The sequence below is a fragment of the Dromaius novaehollandiae genome, chromosome 3, assembly GCF_036370855.1.
Source record: "Dromaius novaehollandiae isolate bDroNov1 chromosome 3, bDroNov1.hap1, whole genome shotgun sequence".
Lineage (NCBI taxonomy): Eukaryota > Metazoa > Chordata > Aves > Casuariiformes > Dromaiidae > Dromaius > Dromaius novaehollandiae.
The window spans coordinates 9,050,771-9,077,560 of record NC_088100.1 but is presented as its reverse complement, the minus strand read 5'-3'; the positions used below and the strand labels follow the sequence as shown (position 1 = coordinate 9,077,560).

The 26,790-nt window shown below is 42.3% G+C and overlaps 1 protein-coding gene across 6 annotated transcripts in view; it reads left to right on the top strand.

Moving 5' to 3' along the window:
* KLHL29 (kelch like family member 29) overlaps positions 1–26,790 on the top strand; it is a 374,292-nt gene that overhangs the window by 43,165 nt on the left and 304,337 nt on the right. For all 6 annotated transcript variants that reach the window (XM_064508357.1, XM_064508356.1, XM_064508354.1 and 3 more), the window contains one exon: positions 20,640–20,746. Coding sequence is in view for 4 of the 6 variants with exons in the window: in XM_064508356.1 (XP_064364426.1) it covers positions 20,640–20,746 (107 nt within the window). In the remaining 2 variants the exon portion in view is untranslated. The remainder of the gene's footprint in view (positions 1–20,639; positions 20,747–26,790) is intronic.

Below are 26,790 nucleotides of genomic sequence, written 5' to 3'. Positions count from 1 at the left end.
CGAAGGGGGTGAAGGAGAAGCTCATGTGATGCCGCATGACTATAGGGATGTAACCACTACTCGGCAGATAATGACAAGTAGCAGAGGGTAGCAGCATCTTCAGCTGCTCCAGATACATCCATGGTCAGAGTTGCCTTCCCCAAGCCTAGGTAGTTGGGTAATTTCTCCAGACACTCAGTGTTTGAGACGTTTCTTTTAGCATACCGTTTTTTGGAAGAGCAACGTTGTCTGGCATATTGACCTATCCACCTTACTTGGGTACGTCTGTTTGCCTCTCACTCTAAGTCTGCAATCCGCTGCTGAAGAAAAATGAGAAATATTTAACATGTAACATAGCAAATGGATTGCTTTTCATGTGACTCTTTTTGGCCTGCCTGTCTTGGGTTAACCTTGACCGCAGGTTGCATGTCTTGGTGTATCCCAGAAGGTCCCCCTCGTGTTCCCAAGATACCACTGGCCCAGACTACCTGAAATGTTAAATAATATCACCCCCTACTTAATGCCACTGAAATGGGTGTCTTCCAGTTCCTAGTTGTGCCCAGTTCTAGCACACAATATCTACTTTTTCTTGCAAGAGTCACAATGATGATAAATTGTTCTAGTTCCTTTTGTTGTTGTTTTTGCTCTCTCCTAGATGGAGCTTTCTGTGCATGGCAGGGACATATCGCCTCCCATCAAGGTGGTGAACTGCTTCTGTATAGGAAGTCCTAAATAATACTGACTTGCTATCATACAGTATGGCATACTGATCTGTAATTTTCAGTCCAGTATGATATGTAGGCTTTTTGGTTTTCTTATAGTCTGATTTCCTCCTGCTGTTGAATATCTTGTAATGTTAAAAAAGAAAAAGTTTTTTATTTTTCCTTAAGGATGTGTTCTAAGTGCAGCACATATATTGTTTGAGTCTCCTCTTCACTTATGTGGCATGCTATTGCAGTAAAAAAATGTACAGGCATGCTTCTCCAGCTTTCCCTGGGATCTTGGACAGTGTTACACATTGCTGCTAAAGCATGTAATCACAGGTGGAAACTGTGCTGCAAGGGATAATCTCTTGTTGTTTGTTACATTGAGTGCTTTTTCTTTTCTCGTCCTGTTTTTTAATGAGCCTCTTTCTGAAGTAGGCTAAACCTAGTTGTCCTTTTATCAAATCCCAGTTGGTGATCGCTATTAGCAACAATATAACACGTTTTCACAAGCTTGCACCTGGTTTAAAAAAAAAAGGCGAGTGTGTGCTGCTTTGCACATTAACTTTGTCTCTTAGGCTGTAAGAGTTCAATTTAAATAGCTGATTTGGGTTATGTACTTAGGTATCTAGTATTTCTACTGTGTGAGAAGCTGCGTTATGTTTTTTGGCCTTGCGCTTAGCAAAACTGAGTAGTCTGGAGAAGTTTTAAATGCAGAAATTTTCATCTCTGCTAAACCCAGTAATCATTTACGACCAGAAGAAACAAATGGAAGGCAGAAGTTCAGTTTCCATTGCAGGTAGGAACTGAAGATTCTTTTCTTAAGAAATAAAGCTAGGTTGGTGGAGGATCTTTTTAGCCTTAATCAACTAATTGCTTGATTAGGACTTGAATTATTAAATCAACTATGTGAATATCCATAAAGCAGTTACTGAGGTGTGTTCTGTTTCTTCCCCAACACCCGCTCCACTACTCGGTTTGGACTATCTTCACTTTATTAATAGAAACGATTGTCTTTATGTGCAGTCATGGATTAATAACAAAACATACCTGTGGTGGTATCTCCATGATGTTCTAGGGATGCGAGTGAGTTTTAGAGGGGACTCTCTCATGTTGCTGACTGATATAGCGAGGAGAAAACAGAACTGCTTTCTGGCACACGATCCCTGAAATTGTAGTCTCATCGGCAGAAAACCCAGATCTCCAGTGCTTACCTTCTTGGCTTTGTGCTTAGTCCTCCCGTGGACAATAAATTACATCTAGATGTACCAACACAGTTCCAAGTGAATACATTTTTAGGAAGCCAAGTGTATCGGTTCTGGCTGAAGAATATGCAGACGTAGTTGTACTGTGTCAGTTGTTCAGATTAAGCTGTTTTTACCCACTCTTTGAAGAGCACACCTCAATAGTAAAACAGATAAAGATATGAAGAGTCAATATTCTTCATGTGAAAGGCGACATCGTTCAACAGAATTACCTGTATTAAATTATGGATGAACTATACAGCAAAACGAGAACAACAGGCTTTTGTATTTTCCACCCATTTTTTCCCAGCATTGTGTGTCTCAGATTGCATTCCTCTGTAGATATTCCTCTGATTTTATCATAGGACAAGCAAAACTATACCCCAGCTCAGCCAAGCACTTGACATTGTTTGAATTTCAGCAAAATGAGTGAGTGAAGCGCTCTGAATCAGAGCTTTGGTTCGCAGCCCTCCAAACGATGTTGCGAAAGACTTCCTAGTACCTCCGCAGCTTCCTGAAAACTTCCATTTGTGAATCAACTTGCATATTTGTTTTCGTGCACAATCCAGCTGGGAGCCTTGTGTGGGCACAACAGTCCTGGAGAGCGGTCCCAGACAGCAGTGCTGGGGCCACGCCATGCCTTGCTCCCGTGGGGCCATGGGAGCCCTTTTGCAGCTTGGTGGCTGTGCTAAGAAGAAAACAAGATCAGCGCTAACTAGTTCCCCGGGGAGCTTTGCGCGGTCCCTTGTGTCAGGGTGGTGGCTGCTGTGAAACGATGTCTTCTGGGGGGCAGGAGGAGCAAGCTCCGAGGTCCCCAGGAGGTGGGAGCTGCTCACACAAGAGCTCTTGAACTTCATTGTGGAAATGTCCTTTGGTAGTTAACTCACTTCCCTGATACAGGCCACAAGAAGTGGAAATGTTTAACAAGTAATAGAGCAGCTGATCAGGACAAATGCAGTTTGTTGGGGGTCTTTTTTTGTCCCCCATACCTGCTGCATTGAGTTGTGGGTTAAAGCAATGCAAACTGGAGTCATCATGGATGAGGCCATTGCAGTGCTTGGCACTTATTAAAGCGCTTTTTAGCCTCTGTGTAACTGAGGTTGTTTTAAATGTTATAAAGGTGTCTTTAAGGAGTTAAAATTTAAATTTAGACAGCTCAATCTTGTACGGCTACACCTAGAGCAGTAAGCTAAATAGGACTAGGGCACGGGCTTGAGCGTGACTCTGTGTTAGTGTGATCTTAGCAAGCTCCTGGACGTGGTTTTGGCCGAGGGCTTTCCCTGGACCTTGTCTTGGTATGGGCTGCCATGGCATGGCCCGAGGACTGTCTCTGCTAGGCAGTATAGACCAAAATTCGTCTGGGGTGGAGGAGAGCTTGGGGATACAGGTGGGAGCCACATGTTTCCCTCCCAGGCCAGAGAAATGGGCACTGACCAGGGCCAATTTACTAATTCTGTTTGCTGGTATCATGAATTTCTTGAGATGAAGAGCCTTTTTGATGGCTTTCTTGTTTGCCTTTGGATGCCTACAACACCCAAGCACTTTGGCATGAAGTGGCGGTGCGCTGGCTTGTGGGGCAACTGTGGCCTGTCTCTGCACCACTGTCAGGGCATGCTGTAGCTGCGAGCGTAGCTTCAGGTACAGGCTTGATTTTCTTCTTGTGCCACGGGAATGAAACAGGATGGCTGGAAAGCGTCTGAACCCCCTCCCCCCCCCCAGATAATACCTGCGTAGCCTGGCGATTGTACCGATGTCCTGGGGGCAGAAGGTGGGTTGCAGCACCTTTCATGAGTGCTGGGTCATTTGCCACCATCTGATCTTTGCTTAGCAACCCGGCGTATTAAAACTCACTCACACGGACAGTGTTTGAAAGATGTAGTATAACTGCCAGTTCATGCACTATTTCGACATACTCTTTCTGATGTTCTCGTTAATCCCTCCTTAATGCAGGTGAATTCGAGGCTGAACAGATTGTCACTTGGTCAGGTCTAATGCAGGAGGCTAGAGGCACTTTTTGAAAATCGTTGTGGGTTTTCTCCCCTTTTTGGGGTATTGTATTCATCTCTGACACTTACAGTTCCATGAAATACAGCCTTGAATTGACTAAATTAACTTTTCTTGATCCAAGAGATTAAACGTGGCTGTAAATTTTTAAGTAGAACCAGTTGCTGCAATTCCCCATCAAAGAAAATCTTGTGAACTTGAACGAATAAGATTTAAAGAAAGCGTTCTCCTGGGGAAACTGTTTAGTTGATACTTAAGTAATATCTTTCTCTTTCCTCTCCCTCTGCATCTCCAGACCTGAAACAACACAAATGGTTCCTAGATCAAAACAACATTCGAGTCCTCTTTATTGACAAATACTGCGAAACGGTAGACTCTTATTTTTGGCTTGAGCAATGGTCTAAGCTTTCGTGATTCCTTTAATAAACATAAAGTAGGTCATAATCGCCACCACTGCATCCTTAAAGTGGTATAAATCTGGGTTTCCAGAGTTTTAATTACAGTGGCTGCTCGCATTAGGTGGTCTTGTTTCATGGCAGGATGCTAGACAGCTCTCTTGCTCGAAGTCATTGCTGTGGACTGCGGCTATGTCTGTCAAACCATAATGAGCAATGAAAGAATGAAGAATGTTAATTTAACCGATGCTGCTTTTGCTGTTAACGTAAGTACCACCAGCTGCACCTCATAAACATTGCTGTTTGCTTGCCGGAGCTTTGCTATTCTGCGAGGCCCGGCTTGATTGATAGAGGCAGAATTAGAATGATGGGTTGCGTGCAGCAACTTTTCTGTAATGCTACTTCGGTGTATGCTTTTTTTGTTGCAAGAGACAGCTCCGAAATTTTAATTGCTTTTCAAACTAGCAAGTGCTGCTCGTGTCAAATGCTGATAATTGGTTTATGACATAGAGGTATTATAAATTAAGGAGAGGTCAGCATAGATAATGCGCGTATTACCTACTAGAGGAAAAATGGTTTGGTAGAAGTGACACTTAGGAGAACCTCACTTTCACGTGCTGGAGTTCTCATTGCTTATACGTGGTTCCTTAAACAATGGGTCCTGTTAGGAAAGGACTGTCTCAAACAATAGTGATGTTCAAAGTCACTTTATAATTAGTGAAATTACTGAATAATACAAAACTTCATGAATGGCTTTTTTCCAGCCCATTACGTGTTCATGTAAACCTTCAAAAATAAAGCTGCATAACCACCTTTCATCAGCCAGTCATCATGTGCACTCAGCCAAAGCACGTTTTGTCCTGCACGTGTCACTGGGAGGGTGATCAGCCCCAAGAACTTGGCACGGGCCGCATTTGCTCCAGAAGCATCTCTCTGTCTATCATTTTCCTTCCTGCCCTCGGTCCACTGATTAAGATGCTCCCGTATCTCTTAGCCTGAAGCTTCTTGTCATTAACATCCACTCCAGTGTTTTTTTTTTCTTTGCCCTGATTGTTTTGTGAAGTGTTTCTCGTTTCTTGTATGGCTGCATTCTCAATCTGTCCCACTATATCTAGTTATCTTTGAGGGTGATTTACTACAAGTTTGTGTTCTTATTCTGAGTGTATGTCAGGGTGAATTGCTCTAAAGCCTAATGATTTAGGTCATTTTGCTTTAAATCATTTTGAAATCAAAGCAAGGCATAATTATTTAAATAATTGATTCATTCTTGTCCTGTATTGTCTCCACTTTACTTATTTCCCTAATACTCTTTTGGTTACTAATAATTCAAACATTGTGACTTGCAACTAAATACCTTAAATCCATACCAGTTTTTGCTAATCATAATAACATACTTCATCTCTGCACATTATTAGGCTTTAGAGCTTTATATTCTTTGTTAAGTAATAAATATTGTAACTTTATTAATTTTTAACATAGATTACTTGTGGTTCATGGTAAGCCATATTGCCTGAATGCCTACAGTTGATGAAGTTACTTGTTTTGAGGAGGGGGGTAGATACGAAAGCGAGCAGAGCTAGTGGTTACCACTAGCAAAACCTAGTGGTTCCAGCACCAGGCTGTGATTCTGGGGTCTGGTCCCTGCCTCTGGGCTGAGGCGTGGGAGCGACGAGAGCCTGGGGCGCTCCCTGTCTTCTGCTGTGTGCCCTGTCAATGGGCAGTAGCTTATGCTATCCTTTTTAAGAGTTTTTCGTGTTTTACTCAGAGCAAAGTGAGTTGAATTGGCAGAATTGGGGTGTTACTTCATTCATTTTCTGGATTGTGGAGCGTGGCATCCTAGCAGCTCTGGCTAGCATGGTTTTGGTACATACAGAAACACAAGCGTCTTGAAAGCTTTCAGGCCAAGTACAAAGAACCTGGAGAGAAACGGCTGTCAAGTCCTACTAATACCATGGATGTCAGCTCATAAAGCTCGCTGAAGCCCTGCGTTAGATACTGTGTCCTCCTTTAGCCACAGCCTCTACCCTGTAACCTGTGTGTCTCAGAGAGAGTTGCCTTCTTCAGTTTTAGTGGTTTCAAAGATAATTATGTACACCTAAACTTTTAGTGTCCATGCACTTAGGTGCTGTAATGAGATTTTCCAAGAACACATGTACTTAGAGACCTAAACTGGTTATTATATGGCCCCGGGGCCTTTAAGGCTATATATATATCTTATATATCTTTCTCTCCCACTTAGTTCTCTTTTCTTAGTCCGTGGCTAAGAAGTTAGGTTTTCCTGGTCTTATTTCCAGTGAACTAGCTCCAGTAAAGAGAATAATCTCCGAGCAACTGCTGACTATATTGAAACTGAAAAAATAATTTAAAAGTAGTTGTGTGCAACCAAATCTGAAAAATCCGACTTCTTGGGAAAAGTTACAGAAGGCAAAGAAAGCATTTGTGCAGTTATGGAGACTGGCAATAGTATAGGTATGTACTTAAGTTTTACTGTGTTGAAACACAGACATACTTGAATTGACATCAGATGGCAAGGATATGTTCCATGGAATCTTGCGTGTAATTTCAGAGTGTTATCCTTTTACTCATTAAATCCTGAAGAAAATTAACTGATACCATTTAACGAGATTAAACCTAAGCTTTGGTATAAGTTCTTATGTTTTTCAAAATTTCAATTGAAATTAATATATTTAAAAAATGAACCATTCAAAAAATCTCCCATAGCTGGAAAATATTTATTTTAATGCAACTTGGTATGAATTTCGTTATGCTTGCTTTTTCGTAAAATACTTTGGCTGGAATATTTCTTAAGGAAATGGAAAAAAAGTACTTTTGTCTCTTGCAAGAGTATTTCCATTTTAATGGGCATCTAGAACTATTTCGCTTATAACCACTAAAAGCAAAAGAATTCCTTCCATAAATCGAATAGCCATTTTAATGGGCCAACATTAGCAAACAAAATTCCATTAGGATTTCATATCATCTTTACGAAGTTTCCATTTGCTATCTAGTTCTTTTTTTGGTTACTTTTTTCCCCTTGAATATGCTGTGAGCAAATCGAAGTAAAGACAATAAGGAGGTAGTTCAGATACAGTGTACGTCATTTGTCACTTCCACAGAAGTCCAGTCATCCCCTAACTTTGACTTCTCACCCTCCTTCCATTCATTTCCTTTGCCTGACACAAGCTTTTAGATGGATCTAGTGAAGCAAATCGGTTCCTCGGCCCTCGTCTGCATGCAGCAGCTTTTCACAAAGGGAGGACCACTTCTTTCAGGAGCAGTGCTGAAGGCACCTACTGCCAAAGGCTGCTCTGTGGTATCAAATCAAAATGCCGTGTTCGGCCAAAGGACAGTGTGGTTAATAATGTGGCCTATAGCCGCAGAAGTGGATGTGATCCCAATTGCCTTTAGGAAGTAAACTTGCAACTGAATGCAGTTTTGGGAGAAGAAAAAGGGAGGAGAGGTGAAATGAGTTATGGTGAGCTGACAGCCTTACCACTAGGAATTTATTCTGTCCAGTTTCAGAAGAAACCGCTGCTAAATTCAGCAGTCCTCAAGTCACCATGGGTAAAGGACTACAGATACCCAGTTTTGTCTTACTATGCAGGGTGAACCTTAGAGCACTGAAGTGATCCATAATCTGGTTGCATTGCTAGTCCCCCGCTGCGCACGCCAACATGTGCTGATCCTGGCACTTTTTTAAGGAGGGAAGGAGGCTTTGTCTGGCCATTTGTGGAATAGGAAACACTTTCCTGGGGTTCTTAAGGTAAGGGAAAACCTTAGGGTATGACATCTATCTGGGTTTTGTTCATCTCGGCTGGTAGCCCAGAGGCTAGAAAATGAACGTGGAGATATGCCAGCCTTTTTGCTCTTTCTGTGAGATAGACATCCCGATAAAGGGTAGCATAAATGTCCACCTGGAAGCCCCAAAGGCAGGATCAAATGAGAGGAACCCGCAGCTTCTGTGACTCTCTCATGAGCTGGCACCACGCACCGTTTCCACTTCTTTCTTTCTGGTATTGGTCTGAATTTTGCCATGAGCAGATATACTGTAACAGGAGTGCCTCGGTGGTTTAAATATTCCGTGTTTAAAATGGAACAGGTGGAGGGAGATAATATTTTTCTCTTTAAACAAACAACAAAAAAATGCAACAACTTCTGATATCGCACCGGAAGTAACTACTAAGTCAAGGCAGGCTGCATTAAGCAATCAAGTCACACTTCTGTTTTCAACAACTCCGTTTGCCTCGTGCTAATTTTCTTCAGGATTCTGCATAGATTCCTTAATGTACTACTAACCATTATTTTCTCACCTAGTTTGCTCAGTACTGACAGATAATAGATGATCCTATTACAAATAAATTTGACACTGCATCCATGAAGATGTGAAAATTGGAGTCGCTCATCATTATTTAAAATGTGTGCTCACTCACTCAAATGAGGTATAAGAGTCTACTTTGGAGATAAAGGAGGCCAGATTGCTGGAAAGGCTGCTTCAGTGTCACACAGGTTAATGTAGATGTATTATGTATTTATATAGCCTATAGGAGGATAACTTTGTAGCGAATGATTTAGGCTGAATGTGCACTTGATCAGGACCCTCATTAATAACCCATGGCCAGATGAGTCTCGTGGTGTGAAGTTACCTTTGCAATCATAAAGATTAATTCTAGAGCTGTCTCTTGTACTTTGGGAGAAAGAATCCAAAGAAACGGATGAGTCTTGTCAGAGGATGCTGAACAGAGATCCAGGTAGACTGAGATCCAGACTGAGATCCTGCGCTGTCACTGACATTTTGATAAAAATCATGTCAGTCTTTTCTAAAAGGTCTTAAAATGGGGACAAGACTGCTTTTCTCTGAAGCTGAGGGAGTGCGTTGCTTTTTGTTTTGGTGGTGTGCTTTTTGTTAAAGACTGTCAGCTATGTAGAAAATGAACTTTCTGGAATGTATGCTCACTAGGTGCAGCTCAGCGGGGGCCCAATGCCAGACTGAGGTCTCCAGTCAGGCGAAATGACAAATAAGAAACTTTTTCCCAGTGGGCATTACCTCATGAGCACGTATCCATGGGAAATATAATAATCTACTCAGAAGGTAGTAACTAACCCGACAGCACATGCAGTGGAATTTGGGACAGAGGAGGGAAGAAGTGGTTAACATGTGACAATGGGCATTTTCTTCTACACTGAAAATGTTATTTCCATGTTTGATGGGCCGTCAGAGACAAATGCATTGGAAGTGCTTCAGAGCATGGATCTCTTCAGCTGATTTGTCCTGGATGCCTGTAAAATTTGCACAGGTCTTACATCTCTGAATTTGAGCAGTTGCAAACACCGTGCACTACAGTGAAACAGCTTTAAAAAGCCTTTTCCTCGACCTTGTGTGCCAGTAGCATGGTATACAAGTTGTGTAGCTCCTCAGGGAAATGAAAGTGGTCTGGGACCAAACAGTTGTCCGGGCAGTCATGTGAACGCAGACAGTGCTTTGAGAGCCTCTGAATTTTACACATGGCAAAAGAGGAGCAGAGACGTTGAATGAGGAGAACCTGAAAGGGGGTGTTGACCGAGATGCAGTGCTTGGCCCTGGAAAGTACCTTCCCAGAGAGCTGTGAGGGAGAAGGCTTTTGTCCTAATATTGGCATCACTGTTAGGGTATGAAAAGAAAACAAAGGGCATAAACAGCAGCATCCTTTCAGCTGGAGCATGTTCATCGTTTGAGCGTTTGTTTTATTTACAACGTATCCTCAATGTCAAGAAATGGGTGCGTGATAGGTTTATTAAAAGCCTTTGATGACAGCATGCAGGTCGCTGCCTGGGGCGACAAAACAAATAACAGTAGTCTTCTCCATGGGTACTATCAGCCTTTTTTTAAAATGAATACCTTCACGACTACACCAGTGGTGGTTTGTTAGACACGAGGGCTCTCTGCCATTGACGCGGCTGCCAAACTCAGGCACGTTTTAGTCAGAGCTATGAACAAGCGTGTCAAGGGAAGCCCTGTCATTCTTCATGTGGAGTATTAGCGGCTCTCCAGATAAGATCAGAGCAGCATGAGGATGGTAGCAACACCCTGAAATGGCCTGCTTTGAAACCTTGTTTGGAGGAGTTGCGTGAAGACTGTCCAGCAAGCTTAATGAGAAAGCTTGCTAACCAGGGAGAGCTAGATGCAGCACTGGTGTGGCACCACCAAGCCTGTGACTGGAAAATCCTCATATTCAGGGGAATAGGAATTCTCTAGGAAAATGTTCTCCCTCCACTCATATCACGTACAAGACATCTAGGCTATTGCCAAATGGTACTCAGGATGGTTAGCTACCCACTGCGGAAAGTTTCTCGGCACCATATGAAAAGGGCCTGTAACCTATGTTTTTGTATAACCTAATTCTTAAATTAAATCTAGCAGCTCAATTTTAACAGCACAGTCTCCTCAGCTCCATTGAACGAATCCCACACTAGTCATACATGCTAAAATCAACAATTTACATCAGGAGAAGAAATTCTCGCTGTGAAGAAATTACTCTGTTTCTAATTATTCTCATGGAATCAAAAGTTTGATTGACTCTAACCTGCTCACCTCCCACACTTCCTCTTCTGTCTTCACTTGCCTCTTTCCCTTTCACTAAGGGGGATCTTTTGTAACGAATCTGTTTATTCGGCTGTTTCTTTGGGGATGACAAATTAAGCTACAGATCTTTTTTTAGTGTTGTAATTGGGAGGTGGAGAGAGGAGATTAAGAGCTCCATTAATGTGCCAGTATGCTGCAGGCAGTCAGCTTTGGAAATTTGGTCATTGCTTTGGAAAACTGGACGAGATCTGTGCCTTAAAGGTGTGAGTTTTTGAGTCTTGTCATTCTAATATTGATTTGTGGTATAATAAATGGGACAGCTGATAAAGGATTGAGTAAGAGAAATATAATTAATGCCAATCAACATGAGCTTATAGCAAATAGATCCTGTCAAGCTCACCTGGCATCTATGAAGTGTTTTTAATGCAACTGCAATTTTAGATGATGAAGATAAGAGGTTAGTTATTTGTGGCTTCTGCAAGGCATTTGAATTGGTAACACCATTCTGATTAAAAACTAGAGCAAAATAAATCGATGTGGTGTATGTGAGGGACAGAGCTTGCGCGGCTTTAGCCATTTATGAGCTGGTGATCTACTCCAAATGAGTTGTCCTTGGCTCCCTCCGAAGTCAGCAGAGAGAAGGAGAGGGGGCAATGCCTGCGCTCCTCAGTTGACGCAAGGGGGACATGAGCTGGTAGGACAGACCTGTTGCCTGGCCTGTGTCAGCGATCTTTGTGTGCACCCGCAGGAAAGCTTCAGCAGGTCCATGCTAAATCTGGGTCTGACCCTACTGCAACCTCTCCCAGAATATTCTGCTCCGGTCTGCCTGCAAGAAGGAGGTTGACTAGCTAGGAAGAGATGGCAGAAGAGTGATGAGAACTACTAAAGGGTAGAAGGACATGTCTTTGAGCTGCTGGAGCTTCTTCCTGTCATCTACTACCCTAATCTGAGAGAAGGAAAAACTCGATTAGCCTTTTTATGCAGGAAATAAAACTTTAATAAAAGAAGGTTCTTCAGTCTGTTGAGCAAAAATGTAACAAGATTCATTGCCTGGAAATGAAAGCCAAGAAAATTCCTAACAGAAAAAACAAATAGTTTCTGACAGCAGAAATAATTAATCACTAAAACCTTTCACCAGCACCTCCAAGGCATCACTAGAGATTTGGTAATCATGACAGGATATATATTTTTTTCCTTCAAGGAGTCAAGAAATTGGGTCCTATGGCTTGTGGTGTACAAGAGGATCAGGCTGTAAGGGCAGGAGGGACTGTTAGGGTTATCAAGACAATAAATAGTCCTCTGATTCTTGTGGAAAAAAATTAGCTTCTCCCTTGTCATCAATTTGTCAGCCCAAAGTATGTCTGTCAGAAACAACATAGAGACGGTGTTTGGGGGAGCAGACGTGACCTCTGTCAGCCCACCTATCCCTACAGGATAACGCCTCCAGGTAGGCACTTGTAGCTTTGAACACCTGCTCGGGATGCAGTCTAGTGCAAGCCGTAACACGCTGCAGCAGTGCTATCACCCTGGCCGTATTTTTCCCTTTTGTACTATTTTGCACTTAGATATCACTTAAGGATGTTGCCTTCTCCTGGGATATGGCATTGTTTGCTCAGATTGTAAAAGAAATGGTTGCTTTCGCCCCTTGGAGCACAGGCTGTTCTTTCCAAACTGATTATTTTGTGTACTTCCTTTCCATTTTGCAGCATTAAACCCAACAGAATGGGCTTTTAGGTTTTGCTCTCATCCCTGCTGTCACTGGTACACTGTGAACCAAGTGTGGTTTATGGTGTCTGCTCAGTCTGTCTTTGCGACTTCAGGTAGGAGCAGGTTTTCTGCAGCCCTCCTTGCAGGAGGCAGGTGTTCTGCCAGAGTGCTGACTCCTCCGCAGCAGCCCGTTCCTGTCCTGCAGGTCTCCAGCTGTCTCACAGCGTTCTTGCCACGTTACAAAAGGCACGACATGGCTGTCTTCACGTCACCTGGAGCTGGTTATGTTACCCGACTCCCTGATAGTACCTGACTAATATTCAGAGTAGAGCTTTCTGTTAAAAAAAAATCTGCAAATGGCAAACCAGCTTTTTTTTTTCTTTCTAGTGTTTTCTATTTGATTTTTGACAAAAAAGTCTAGAAAAGATCCTGCAGCACAGAAAGTCTGTTCATGGTGTTTTCCAATGAAATTGAGATTTCTTCAGCTTTAAATGCTTCAGTACTTCAAAGGCCACTCTCCCCAGTTACAAGAGTGAAGCAATGGAATCAGGATGTATTTGTTAGTTAAACTGTCCAAAAACACTCCAACCTTTTAAATCCAGTGCTTAAAACCATCTTAGAAAAAAGTACCATTGCTAGTCTTTCCTTCAGTAAAGAAACAAAAGACCTTTCAGTGCAAATACTTGTCTGTTGTATTCATCAACTCATCCAGCAAAGCCAGGGGACTTCAGTTAATTGTGAAAAGCTGACTCTGGTTTAAGGGCATGGACCACTTTTACTAAACTGTATTTGTGTCTTCAAAGAAACCTCTCAGTTCAGGTGAACAATTTTGAACTGAACATAGTGGATCCATTCAAAGTCTTCTTTCTTCTGAATAAGCAGTCTTGTCTTCTGCAGTCTTAAACGTGAGAGCATTCTGCATATCCCTTTTGAACTCCACATGTCTCATTTAGCCTTTTTCTTGATCTTTTCCTGGGAAATAAAAATTAAATAAACTTAGAATGAGTAAGAAATTCCTATTTGCATCATCACAGTCATCTGGTTATGCTCCTTGCTACAGAATATCACATAAATTCATGTTGTCTGGCTAATGTAATTCTATGTTTAACGTGGTTCAGGAGGAGGATAATCAGATATATTCTTTGAGGATGGGCTTCTGAAGTGTCTGTCTACACTGCGGCTTTGTTCAGTTGAGCAGGCGTATGTGTTTTAACTTCACTTAAAGCATCAACTAAAGGCCATTTGAAGAAAAAGATGAGACTTGGTAGACTACTAATGCTATTCTACTAATTCTACTAATGATCTTCTATGTCTATAAATGCATGTACTCATTACTTACCTGTAATCTCTGTACATCTTGTGGCATTTTTTAAAACATTTTTGGGAAAAAAAAAAGGGTAGAGGATCTTGGCAAACTTTGCCATAGTTGCTCATTGCATTTGGTTTTGCAAAAATAGCTTTGTTTATGATCTGATGTTTTTAATAGCATATTTCTCTGTTTCCATTTAAACTTAGAAGTGACATCTTTGTTTTTCCCTTTTAAAGAGCAGCATAATCCAGATGTCTGTCAAAAGAGTTGTTGATGTAGCATTTTATGAGTAATCCTTCTGTTTGAGTTTTTGTTTTGTCAGAAATGTTTGCCAAGCTCTTATAAACTCGCCATGAATATTATTGATGTATACTTCCTTTTAAAGAAGTGATTATCCATGCAGGAATACAAACTGAACAGTCAGTTCTAAACCGCAAATGTCTTCTCCAAAGCTACGTAGTGCCATAGGAAGAGTTTAATTCCTCTATGTAATGAAATAGAGGGATGCTGAGCTAAAATTATATTCCCCTTCCCTACTCCTCTCAGCTTCACTCTGCTGAAGCACAGGCCAGCGTGCTGGTTTGGGGACTGTGGAAAAAGCATTGCACAGAATAACCGCAGCGTTACTGTCAGTCTATCTAAATCTTTGATGAAGAGATGTTAATAGTTCCCGGCCTGCTTTCAGAGGGATGAGCATGATTGCAAGAAACATTATAAAGAGAGCAAAACCTACCAAGTAGTCTTAGGAATTCAGCAATTATATTTCAAACCCGGAGCTCTTAGGCAGTGAATGGAGTGATGTTCTCATTTGTTGCTGTTAAAATATTCATATAAATAGCTTACACTTTAGGCAAACACAGAGATGCTCTTCGATGGTCATCTTTCTCAGGTGACTTCTCGGCCTCGGTGGCTGTTACCTAATTTCTTCCCAACCTTGACAAGAAAGGCAGCGTTGTCGGGCTTTTTCCAAGCATTTCAGAATCCTCTTGGCAACCAAACATGCTGTGGTCTGCTGACCTATCAGCATTTTAGCCTGTGGGTTAGTAGCTGGCTGGTTATCGGATGGGGAAAACGGAGATCTGTGAATTCTGTGTTAAATAATAGAGATTGGGGTCAACATATGAAATAGCATCGTCTGGCTGTCAGTCTACGGAGAAGTCGCTCTTTCCCATAGGACAGTGAAGTCAAATAAGGACATGAAAACATATGCATCCTTCAGTTTGGGCCCTTTATTTTTATTTTGGGGACCTTTTTTTCTATCCCAGCCTGCAACAGCTGGCTGTAGCTACGTGTAACTTCACTGCCCGCTTAGGTTCTCATGGGATCCATAGGTGCTCCTTTCCTAGATCACCTTCTCTGTTCATGGCAACCTTATGATAATAATAAATAACGTTATACTGTACGTTATAGAAATTTCCCTTAGGAGAGGTGGAGTAGCACCAATCTACATCTAGTAAGGTTATTGAGACTGCAGAACAGATGGTTCCCAATCTGAACAGTAATGAGAGCTTTGCATATGTTGGCCTGTCCTTAACTCCTGTTTCTGTAGCACTTCCTGGTTGTACCCTTGCTAAGCTCAGCTGTTTGAAGGGTGACTGGTTTTCATTTGCTACATATATTGCCTATAAGAACCCTTCTGTTACAGCTTTTGAAACTATTACTTAGCCTGTCTAGTGAGTGATATACCTTATATCGGAGTCTTTTTTTCTGATCTGCTTTCCTTTGCATTATTTGTTTGCAGAGGGAGTGTGCTCCAGCTGTGTCTCTGCCCGCTGTTTCTTCCCCTTTCTTTGCCCCCTGCCCCAGCCTATGGTTTGTGACATAGGGGAGGTTGTGTTTGCAGTGCATAGCAGCTTATCAAGGGCATTTTTAAAGCACTTTCTGTTTAACCGTTGATTTATAACTTGTCTGCATGGGGAGGCTTTTACAGAGTATTTTTGCATAAAACTTCTTCCGATTAATTAATCTAAAATAACTGTCTCCATGCCTCCTTGGCTTTATCGCTCTTCCTTTCTGGATACTTTTAAAAACACAAGCAAGACCGGCTGGGCAGGCGCTGCGTGGTGCATTGCATCGTTGTTGACTCTCCCGCAGACTCGCTGGAACTCTGCTGCAGGAAGGTAGAACCGTAAAGCTTTGAAACAGGCTGCAAAACCTGGGCCGCTTTCTCATTTTCCAGGAGTTTGCACAATGGAGAAGAACAAACACCAGCCATTCCCTAACCAGTGTCCAACATGACAGCTTTAGTCTATTTTCTTTCCTCCTTTTCTTTCTTCCCCAAGAAGTAGCGTTAGTGCTGCAAGACACACTTTCTTGACCCCTTAATTTGCCAGTCATTGCTCAAATCCTTTGGCCTTGCTCAGGAGGCGAGTGCCTTCTGCTCTACCTTTCCCTACTCTTTGGAGTCTCTTTAACTTGCTGCTGGCAGGTGTGGTCATATCGCAGTAGACAAGTCAGTCGTTAATACTACCATGCTCTCTTTCTTATTTTTCTAGCTCCACAAATGCTGTGCAAAGCAAGGCAAGATCTGCCAGCTGATCCTGACTGCCCCAGCATGACCAGGGAAACACTGTTTTTCCAGGCTTCCTCACGTTTCAGTACCGAGTTGCTGCTCCTCAGCTTGCTTTAGATAAGGAGGATGGTCTGTTTAAATCTGTATCCGCTTCTCACATCCTGTGTAGCTCTTGGTAGAGGAGCTGGTTAGCTTAATTGCTACTGAGTGCTTCATTTATGACAGACAAGCTCTGAAAGACAATCTTGCTGCATAAGTGGATTGTGTTTTTGACTTGACGCCATGTGAAATGATTCCTTCCCTTGTCCTTCCCTGCCTCTTGGAGACCTCTCTTCTAATTCACTTCTTGGAGCTGAGGCATGGTGAGCTATCTGTTTGAGCTGCCACCATAGCTCAGTTTGCTGGTGCAGGATCACTCTATTTTCGTCAACCCAGAAGTGCTGAAGTTCAAGGAAATCTGATTGATATATTCCCTTTCTGCAAAAGATCTTGGCCTGATTCTCAATACACAGCTCTTTTTAGCCAAAGGCACCTACTGATTAGTCCATCTGTTTGTGAAGATGCCTATCTTGATGAGGTAGGGGAGCCAACACCAACTCCTCCCAGCCCTGTGTTTTGTCTGCACATGGCCTCCGTGCAGTTTCACCCCAAGGAACAACCCACCCCTTTCATGAAACTCACTGAGATGATGCACCATCTGAAGCAGATGTTTGGCTTCCAATAGGTTGCTTTAGATGATTCAAGTTAGAAGCTTAGATGCCGTATGGGGTATGTGACCTGTCTGTATTGAGGCTTGTAGAGGAGAGAGCTGACTGCTGCTGTGGGCCTCTGCAAGGTACCTCCAGTTTCATAAAGCTTTGGTGATGTAGAGAACTGAGGCTTTTCTTTGGGCATCGCAGTGCTTCCATTACCTCATGGAGGAGCTGCATAAAGCTTGTCGATGGGAAGCAATAAGCAAAATTCTTCTGATTTTACCTTCTAAAGGAAAGGAACGCAGCCCCGGGAGCATTGGCATGAAGCACTACATTGTGGCATTGCCATGGGACACTTCCAGAGGCAGAAGTATTTAATTTGAAGTAATATGTCCAAGCTTTTGACTGTCTTTCTTGGGTCTGCTGTTACCATGGACGATATGGATTGCAGAAAGTGGCAAGAAAACCTGACATGGGTTGTGCTAGGTGGAAAGCATTTTCATTTCTCTATCCTCGCATTCATGGGAGGGCGATGCAGATCACCTCGGTGAACCCCGGGCAGGCCCAGCTTTATACACTGCCGTTTCCGTATTTGGAAAGTTGCAGGCTCTGATATCCCTTGGCACGACGATCACTGGGAGAACGCTGAGGTGCAATGCGCAAAGATCATCTCCTGACTGGATCCGAGTTGCCAGTCTCATTGGTGCCCTATATCCATATCTAGCAAGAGGAACGTGCCTCTAAAGATAGTAAACCCTGAGAGACAGCAACTTTTGTTATGAGTGTTTATATGCATTAGCTTCCTGCTGTACTTTTGGCTTTTTCAGGGTAAGTATTTTATTCTGGTAGTTCAGAACTGTCCAGCAGGTGTTGCTTTTCTCCCTCCCCCGTAATATAAACTGTAGTTAAATTTTGGTAAGATCAAAATCCTTTCCTATGATATATATATATTTTTTAAGCAAAAGAACCCCTCCTTGAAAATAATGTAAATAGCAGTAAGTTAAACAGTAAAGGCCATTAATCCTGTCTTTGTGTCGTCTGCCCACCTCCAATAATTTTGACTCTTCTTTGGGACTCCATATGGTGGAAGGAGGAAGTAAACTTAAGCCATTTTTTGTGTGCCATTTTCATGGTGAAGGATTATTGCTTTTCTGGCTCCTTTTTCCCTTCTTATCCCCCTTTCTTCAAATGTCCTGTATCCAGCTGTGATGTCTATTTTGCCTTTCCCTCTGGCGCTGCCATCTAGAGTCTGAAGTAATACTTTGTAAATATGCTTCATATTTTTCATGTTTGAGGTAGGGAAGGAAAAGATTTCCTTCATGCAAAAGTGTCACCGTTTATTATTATTATTATTATTATTATTATTATTATTGCTGTCAAAGACTTTTTCCATTCTGCAAAGTCTCTACTTGCCCTGGAACAAGAGTCCTGAGATGATTTTGAAAAATGGATGTGTCCCTCGGGAGGTCTTCCAGTGCAACTTTGGCCTGGTGTTGCCCTTGGAGATGATGGGGTAACTATGATATGATGATTCACTATGCAAAGGAGAAATGGCTCCCTTGAGGTTTTTTTTCTCTTTCCATAAACTTCTCCATGAAAACAGAGCGCTTTCTGAAAAAAATAAAAAAAGCATTCTATTTTTGCTTGAGCTTTTTCATGCACACCACGCTAAATTCTTTAGGCGTGTTGCAAAAGTCAGAAATGCTCAGTTGAAATATCTCAATAACAAATTCGAGAAGCATTAGATAGATAAATAGACCATCTATTTGAAAACGCTTAACTCCAAAATGAGCCTTCTCCTGTAAGCAAAGCAGGCTAAGGAGGGGAGTGTAGCTCCAAATGACAGAGAAAACAGGAGTGGTGGGGCATAGATGAGATGTTTATTTACATATATGCACCATTCCTCAGACATTTCATTTGCTCGTTACTTGTGTTACCTTCCCTTAAGTTTTCAAGACACTAACCTCCAGCTGGCTCGTGTTTGGAGGTGGATCTGATTTTCTGCATGAAATGAGGACTAAAAATTGTAAATGTTTTGTCTGTTTTCTTACTGGCATTCCTTTTGGGATGTCAGCTGTCCTTAATCGCATCCCTTCAGACTACTTTTTTACTGGTGTGATCTCTTTCTTTTCCCCATGGGTAATGCTACCTTTTGCCTTGCAGTCAGCTCTTACTACAGATCAGTCATTGCAGCATGAGCCATTTGATCAGCTCATCAAGCCAATGTTGCTATATGCTTCATTTATAGAATAATAGTAAGAATTTATCAGTTTCATTAAACTGTCTTAAAGGAATATAGCATGGCTCAATGGAGCTCATGGCTGGACGGACCTACTGAGTGACCTTGGGTACATTATTTAGTTCTTCCATGGGCTGCTGTTTCTATTCCTTTCCATTGCCATCCTGACCTTCAGTACCCATCGAGCCGTACCCATTTGGCCTGTGAGCTCTTCAGCGCCGAGTTGGTTTTGTGCTTTCACAGAGGAAGGGATTTTTGCGTTTGATCAGGCTCCTTAAATGTAGCAAATGTCCTACAAATAATCTGTGACACTACGCTTGCAGGGCACAGAGATATCTTCCATGAAGATGTTTTGCTTGGTAAAATTTCTATAGCTTGTAGGTAGAATTAGTGGGGTGTTACTCTACCAGCTCAAAATATTATAATTATACATAATGTATATTTTATATAAAATGAAAAAAGCCTAAGTTGAAGCAAAAAGAGAGAAGCCCTGGTTGCATTGTTCAAGGAGAGTGCACTATAAGTTTTGAATTAATTTATGTCAACTCATTTATTCATCTGAAGCTCTCTTGTTGTTGTAAGAATCTTCTTTGTAGAGCCTCAAACTCCAATGCTGAAAATGTGAAATCAATAGATACTGTTACAGCCACTTTAAAAAAAATGGTATTGATTCTCAGATAATGACAGCAGTTCATTCTTGCAGGATTACTTGCTACTTCCTGTCATAAAGATTACTTTCATATATATTAAATCTGAGATGGAGAACATAGGTATAAAACTGCTTTGCTTTAATGAATAGTCACTTTACCCTGGGCATTAAAACGAGATATATTTCCTTAAATTTATCTCCAGGGATTATTTTTATTTCATGGGAAAACCCTGTGCTACAAAGACTTCTATAACTCTATTAAACTTTTAAATAATCTTGGATTGCTTCTTTTTGTGCAGGTGCTTGAACTAGTCTTCTCTTTGATGGCAACTAATTAAGCAAAATATCATGCTCTTTCTGGTCTCCTCTGCATACTTGATTAGAGGGTTAACACCATGTTATCTTGGGTATTAGATGTTCTTTGCTAAACCCTAAGAATCTACCAGCATCTAAGTCTACGTGCTTCATAGCAAATTTTTGTCACCTTCAGTGGATTAAATTCTTCATGCCGATCATGGTGGCGTATAGCATCTCCCATTGTGGAGCCATTTTGTCCTTGCGCTGTGGCTCATTTGAAGGCTATTTTTATTAAATATAGGTGACTTCATCTTCACCTACCAAAATAATTCTCTTCAACTCTTTCTAGGTAATCTGGCTTCCCAGAAACCTCCTGCTAAATGCAAGGGTTTGCTGTCCTGTTTACTGACTGTTACACCTGAGGCTGGTTTTAATACAGATTCTGGACATCATAAGGTAAGTGTGCAGATATCTGTTCCAGTTGTGTTTTCATTTTCCTTTTATGACCTCTTGTCCACTTACACAAACGCAATTTGGGTTACGGTTTCCCTTTCAGCGACTGCAGTAAATCCATATCAGAGCACATGCAACTGAGCTTTGGAGTTAGGACAGAAAAATAAGGTAGTAAGGTGAATGCTAGTGCTGTAAAGCGGATCAGCAGTAGTTTCTGCATTTGGTGGTACAGCTCCAGGACATAGCAAAGGTTGTACCTCCACAGCCTAACTGGAGGCTCATGGGCCTATATTTTATAAAACCGTAAAAAGCTGTAAGCCAGTTGTTCAAGTATAGTCATTATTTTGAGTTTTAAATTGACAAATGTATGCTTGTTTTTGTATTAAAAATGAGAATATTCTAGGAGAAAGGAATCCTCCCCCCACACTCCCAACCTAAATTCTCTTATATGGTATCAGAGTGGAAACTTGATTTAAATATTTGATTTCATCAGTGAAGGAATCCTGTGGATTTTCACCTTCCAGGTATTGGAGGAAAGTGCAATTTAGTGGACACAGATTTGATTTTTGAGTATTTTTTCCCCCCTCTTCCTCACAACCCTGATCTCTGCTGCCCTCTTTTCTTTCAACCTGTTGTTATTTTACTTCTCTCACCCCACTCCTAGCTTCTTACCCCAGTCTGCTTTGTTTTTTTCCCTCATGAAGCTAATCCCAGCCTTTGGTGCCATTTTACAGCTTTCTTGTTCCATTCTTTTCCTCCTTTGACCAGTTTGCTTGCTTATCCCAACCAATTATTTTGATTCATAGGGTAATTCAGGTTGGAAAGGACCTCTGGAAATTGTCTAGTCCAACCTCCTGCTCAAAGCAGGGCCAACTAAATTAGGTTGCTCAGGACTGTGTCCAGTCAGGTTTTGAATATCTCCAAGCATGGAGGCTCCACAACCTCTCTGGGTCCCTGTTCCCATGTCTGACCACCTTCATGAGGAAACTTTTCCTCTTCTCTAATCTGAATTTCCACTGCTGCAGCTTGTGTCCTCTTGCACTGTCACTGTGCATGTCCAAGAATAGGCTCGCTCCCATTAGGTAGCTGGAAACCACAGTGAGGTCTCCTCTGAGCCTTCTCTTCTCCAGGCTGAGCAGGTCCACCTCCCTCAGCTTCTCCTCGTACATCCTGTGCTCCAGCCCCCAGTGGCCTCCACTGGACTTGCTCCAGTATGTCCATGTCTTGTTTTCCTGGAGAGATCCCAAGCGCTGAAGGGAGGGGAAGGATCGCTTCTCTGGTGATCACACTCTTGCTGATGCAGCCCAGGGTGGATGCGATTCGGCCTTCTTTGCAAGAGCACAATGCTGGCTCGTGTTCAACTTGCTCTGCCAAGACCAGCAAGTCTCCTTTTTTTTTTTTCCTTCTTTTTTTTTTGTCTTTTCTTTTTCTATTTACTCTTTCTCCGCACTGTTGTGCAATCCACTCCTATGCTCAGATTGATTTCCAGTGCTTTCTGTTCCCTCCCAAGATTCCTTGTTGGAGACCTCAGTATCCCCAACAAATCCTCATCATAATCTTCCTGGCAGTCCCTTCCCATAAATGTGTTTGTACCGTATTCTCAAGTGTAAGTAAAAATACTGTGCTTTGGGAACAGTCTCCACGGGTGTATTTCCCTGAGCAACTAGCTTACAGCTTTCAATGTAGCTTTGGCAATTTAAAAATGTTTTTCAATTCCTATCATTACAATGTTCATGGTAAAACAGTAAATTGTGTGTATGCACAAGTGTAGATAGGAAAGTGTATGTAATCTTTTGCTCTATGCTGCCAATATAAAAATCCTAAATAGTATATATAATAATACGTATATGAAATTCTTGCTGGAAATGGAGCCTAAATTTTGAATAAGGCTTTTATTTTATATTTCTTTTTATGTTTGTCCCTGCATGTGTATATAATGTTGTAAATTGCAGATACCAACAACTGTAATTGTATTGTGGTTGTAGTGAAATTAAATTTTCACCAATATTTTTTTTTAAGTAGCTCTCCCAGTGAATAACATGTGTGTTTTTCCTATGTTTGAATTGAATATATACATTGGGAGACATTCCTCAGAATGGGCACTCGGGAAAACTGTCTCAGCCTTAACCTGCCAAGCTGATGGGGTGGTCCTTGGGGAGAGGAGACATGCTCCTGTGCTCCTGCGCGTTTTGCTGGCTAGCTCATTTGTGAGTGGATATAGGGAAAGGACGAAAGTGTCAGCATTTCAATGCCCAGACCATAATTAATGGTTTGGCCAGGATGGCTGAAACTCATGTGCAAGCTCCTTGATTTGGTATCTACTGAGAAGGGCAGGAAAAGAAAGTGTTGAGCAGGCAGGTGGAGCAGAGAGGGTTAAAGTGGTTGGTGGGGGAAAATAGTGAAGGGGAAAATAGATGATAGAGAAATAGAGAGAGGAAGAACAAGAGCACAGAAAAGAGGATGAAGATTTTAACTTGCAACACAGTGTTTTGTTTTTAATTCAGAGAAATGTTGTACAGCTCGTGAAGAAGCAGCTCTACTAGAGCAACTCACACAGTGCTGAGTGACAGTTTAATTCACTTGCTGTGGTGGGGAACGTCTCGCAAGTTCAGCTTGTGATATGTCGCAGCATCACGTGGTCCAAACCAGTGTGTAATGCCGAGGGTAGTCTCGGGCTGCATATCAAATTATCGCGAAGTTATTCTGCTGGATTATGATACACCTGTGAGTGTTTTTCTGGAGCAACGCACCACGCCTGGGATGTGGTTGTAAAAAAAACATGGTTTTTGGAGCGTAGTATCCGAAATGCTTGCTGTGTATCTATTTGTGTGTGTTGTGGCAGGAGAAGACCAGGCTGCCTCTTGAAGGCTTCTCGTGAGAGTGCGAAGCTGCTCAGAAAGGGCTTCCCTTCTAGGAGGGACTTGGCTTCCGTGGATGGGCTGCGTGTCCACTTTACCCGCCTGTCTGCCTTACCCATCTCTGGATGTTCCTCACTCAGTTGTTCCCCTTAAAAGGCCTTTTAACTTGCTTAGTTTGCTGATGGATGTAGAAGGCCCTTAGGCATGTTGTGCCCAGCCCGATGCATCGCGGCAGCCATGTGCCGTTGCAGGTTTTGTATTTTAACTAGGCAAGTACTTAACCTCCGTTTCTTCTGGCACGGTTTTCTCCATACACAGCACCTCGTACGAAAGTGCAGGGAGGAGGACTCTGAAATGAAAGAAGTACATTGAGAGCTGTTGCCATGATGCAGTTATTTTAATAACAGTGGTGCTCTCGGTGCAGCAGACTGGTTGCTTTTCAGAGCATTTCTTACGGGGAGGAAGGGTCAGGAGGGTACGTAGACTCAAAGCGAGACCTCGAATGACCACACGTGTTGAGGTGCTTGAAGGGAATGATTGCGTTTTGCTTTTCATTTTGGTGGGTTTTATGTGCGTCAAAGCAAAGACGTGGGCTTGTTCCATTTCATTCTTCTGAGGAGAAGGAGCAAGTAAAATGAAATAGAAAAAGCTGGTCACAGAAGTCTGGGGTCATGCTTTCTGTATGAATCAGTGATGAGCTTTGGGACGCAGCAGAGAAACCAAGGTGTAACCTCGCTGGTGTTTGGTGTGATATCCGTAGACTCCTTCAGCTTGGGAAGGACCTCGGGAGGTCGCCTAGCGCAGCCTCCTGCTCGAAGCAGGGCTGACTTCGGCATCGAAGCAGGTTGCGGCCGGGTCTGGCTGGGGTTCGAGGATCTCCAAGGATGGAGCCACCACAGCCTCTCCGGGCAGCCTGCTGCAGCGCTGAAGCCCTCCCTGTGAAAGCCGCTTTTCCCTCGTGCCTGGTTGGAGTTTGTTAATACAAATATCTCCATAGTTGCTGGCGCAAACCTACCTGCATTGCTTTCTCCCCACAGATAACACGTGCCAGGAAGCCGGGATTTAGCCCCCGACCTTGGCGTTGCACATGGAGGCTGCTCCTAACACTGCCCCAGCCGCCTGTGTGCTGTCCACGCCTCAGCTCCCATGCCATTAAAGCGGAGATTATATACTCTTATTTGCCAGAGTGCTGCAAGACCGACGGTAGCCGTTAAATGCTTTTAGTTCCTCGGGAGAAAACAGCTATAAAAAAGGCAAAATATGTATGTTTATAGTGTAAAATACATGCTTGTGGTTGTATGTTAACTCCATACTCATACTAGGTTGCTTTTAAACCAGGGAAGTATACTTTCTAATGTTTTGTGTTGCCGTACAAATTAGATGCTTTTATCCAGATTACTCGTTGGAAATCGAAGGAGACGCACACAAGGGTTGCTAGGATGCCCTTATTTTTCACATTCAAGATTTGGAAGTAGAACTAAAGGTTCAGAACATCTGATTCTTTGAAAAATTAAGTCCTTTCACGGAAGCAGTTAAATATTTTTTGTCAGCTCTGATAATAATGAGTTTTTGGTGCTGGGATGAGCGATAATTGCAAATGGCAAAAAGTCATCAGAACGTTGTTACTCAGATTGCAGATTTTATTAATCGTAAAAGAAATTATTCACCTAGAAAGGCTATTTTATAAGTGCTCATTTACATGGAGACTCACTGCCTAATTTATTTTGTTTAAAAACAAAAACAAAAAATAACGGCTTTGTCCGCTCCTTCAAAGCCCTTCATTATTCTGACCTTCCCGTCTGGTTTGTTACAATGTCATGTATGCTGCTACTTATCAATGGGACCCCTCTCATTTTTGCTCCTTCTCTCTCCCAAATGTATCTTCTTGTTCTTGGGTTTATTCCATCAGCTGATATTACTGTGTATCTCTGCACCGCATGCATTGCTTCCACAATTAAGCAGATGGTTTGTCTCCTATGAAGGACTCCTTAGGTAGAGGTGTTGTTTGGCCTTTTACTTTACATGTTTCTGACCAAATGAGGTATTGGAAATTGCAGGCATAAATTAAATTTTCCTCTTTTTCTCCCATTTCTTTTGTATTGTTTTGAACCTGAGTCCTGATTAAGTAAAGAAACTGAGCACGTTCCTCACTGTAAGAAGGCAATTAGTCAACGAGACTGCCCTGTGTGCTCAAAACAGGGTACATACTTAAGTACCTTTTTAATTGGGGCCTTGGCTGGTAAACTCTTTGGGATATGGGTACAGACTTTGCATGTTTCTGCTGAAGAATTCATACAGAGAGCATTGCTACAGCATGAATATTCAGCAACCGCATGTCCCTTATTCTTTACGCTGAAATATTAATACAGGCAAGTGATTCTACACCTAATCCTGAAGAGATCAGATGCGTGTAAGTAATCCTATTGACAACATCCTGCACGCTTCCAGGTCTTTTTCCAGGATCATGCCCTTCTGGACAATGCTGCATACCAATTTCTTTCAGTAATGCAGTTGTATCTACAGCTGCTGTTGCTGAAATGATGATGGGCTATCGAGCTGAAGGCAGGAAGGATGGGCTCCGCTCCTCGCGGTGCCGCCGGGTCACCATTTCAGTCCGGAGAATGACATGAATGCCGAGGGCGGAATAAAGCTGCTACTCATCTCCACAAAAGTAATTTCAGGCACATGGATAGAGAAGTGCTTTACTATGATGCCCGTTGTGACAAAGCTCTCTTTGAACTTTGTTGGTACCAAATTGAGACCCTTCAGCTGGTGTTTTTGTCACGCCGTTGTTTTCAGCATCAGATTGAAGGCAACTCGGTGGCAAAACAGCTTCAGAAGTGCAGGATTCCTGAACTCAGCTCTGCTCTGCACTATGACTTTCAAGTATGTATTTCAGAATTGGTCCTGGAGGCTTACAAATCCATTCTCTAAACTGATATTTAATGCATACCCCACCAATTCTGGTCTCAACGTTAGTTGTTTAAACTATAATGTATTTCAACACGAAATTATACAGGCTAAAGTGAAGACGGGTATGGCACTGGAGCACATTCTTCTATTTCATGTATATTTGAAAGCTGAGAAAGCTTCTGCTGAAGTCAGACGCCACAGGCTTGTCAAATTGTTCATGAAAGGAAAGATCGCTCTTGGATGGAATTAATTTGCAGTATCTCATTTACCATCTTG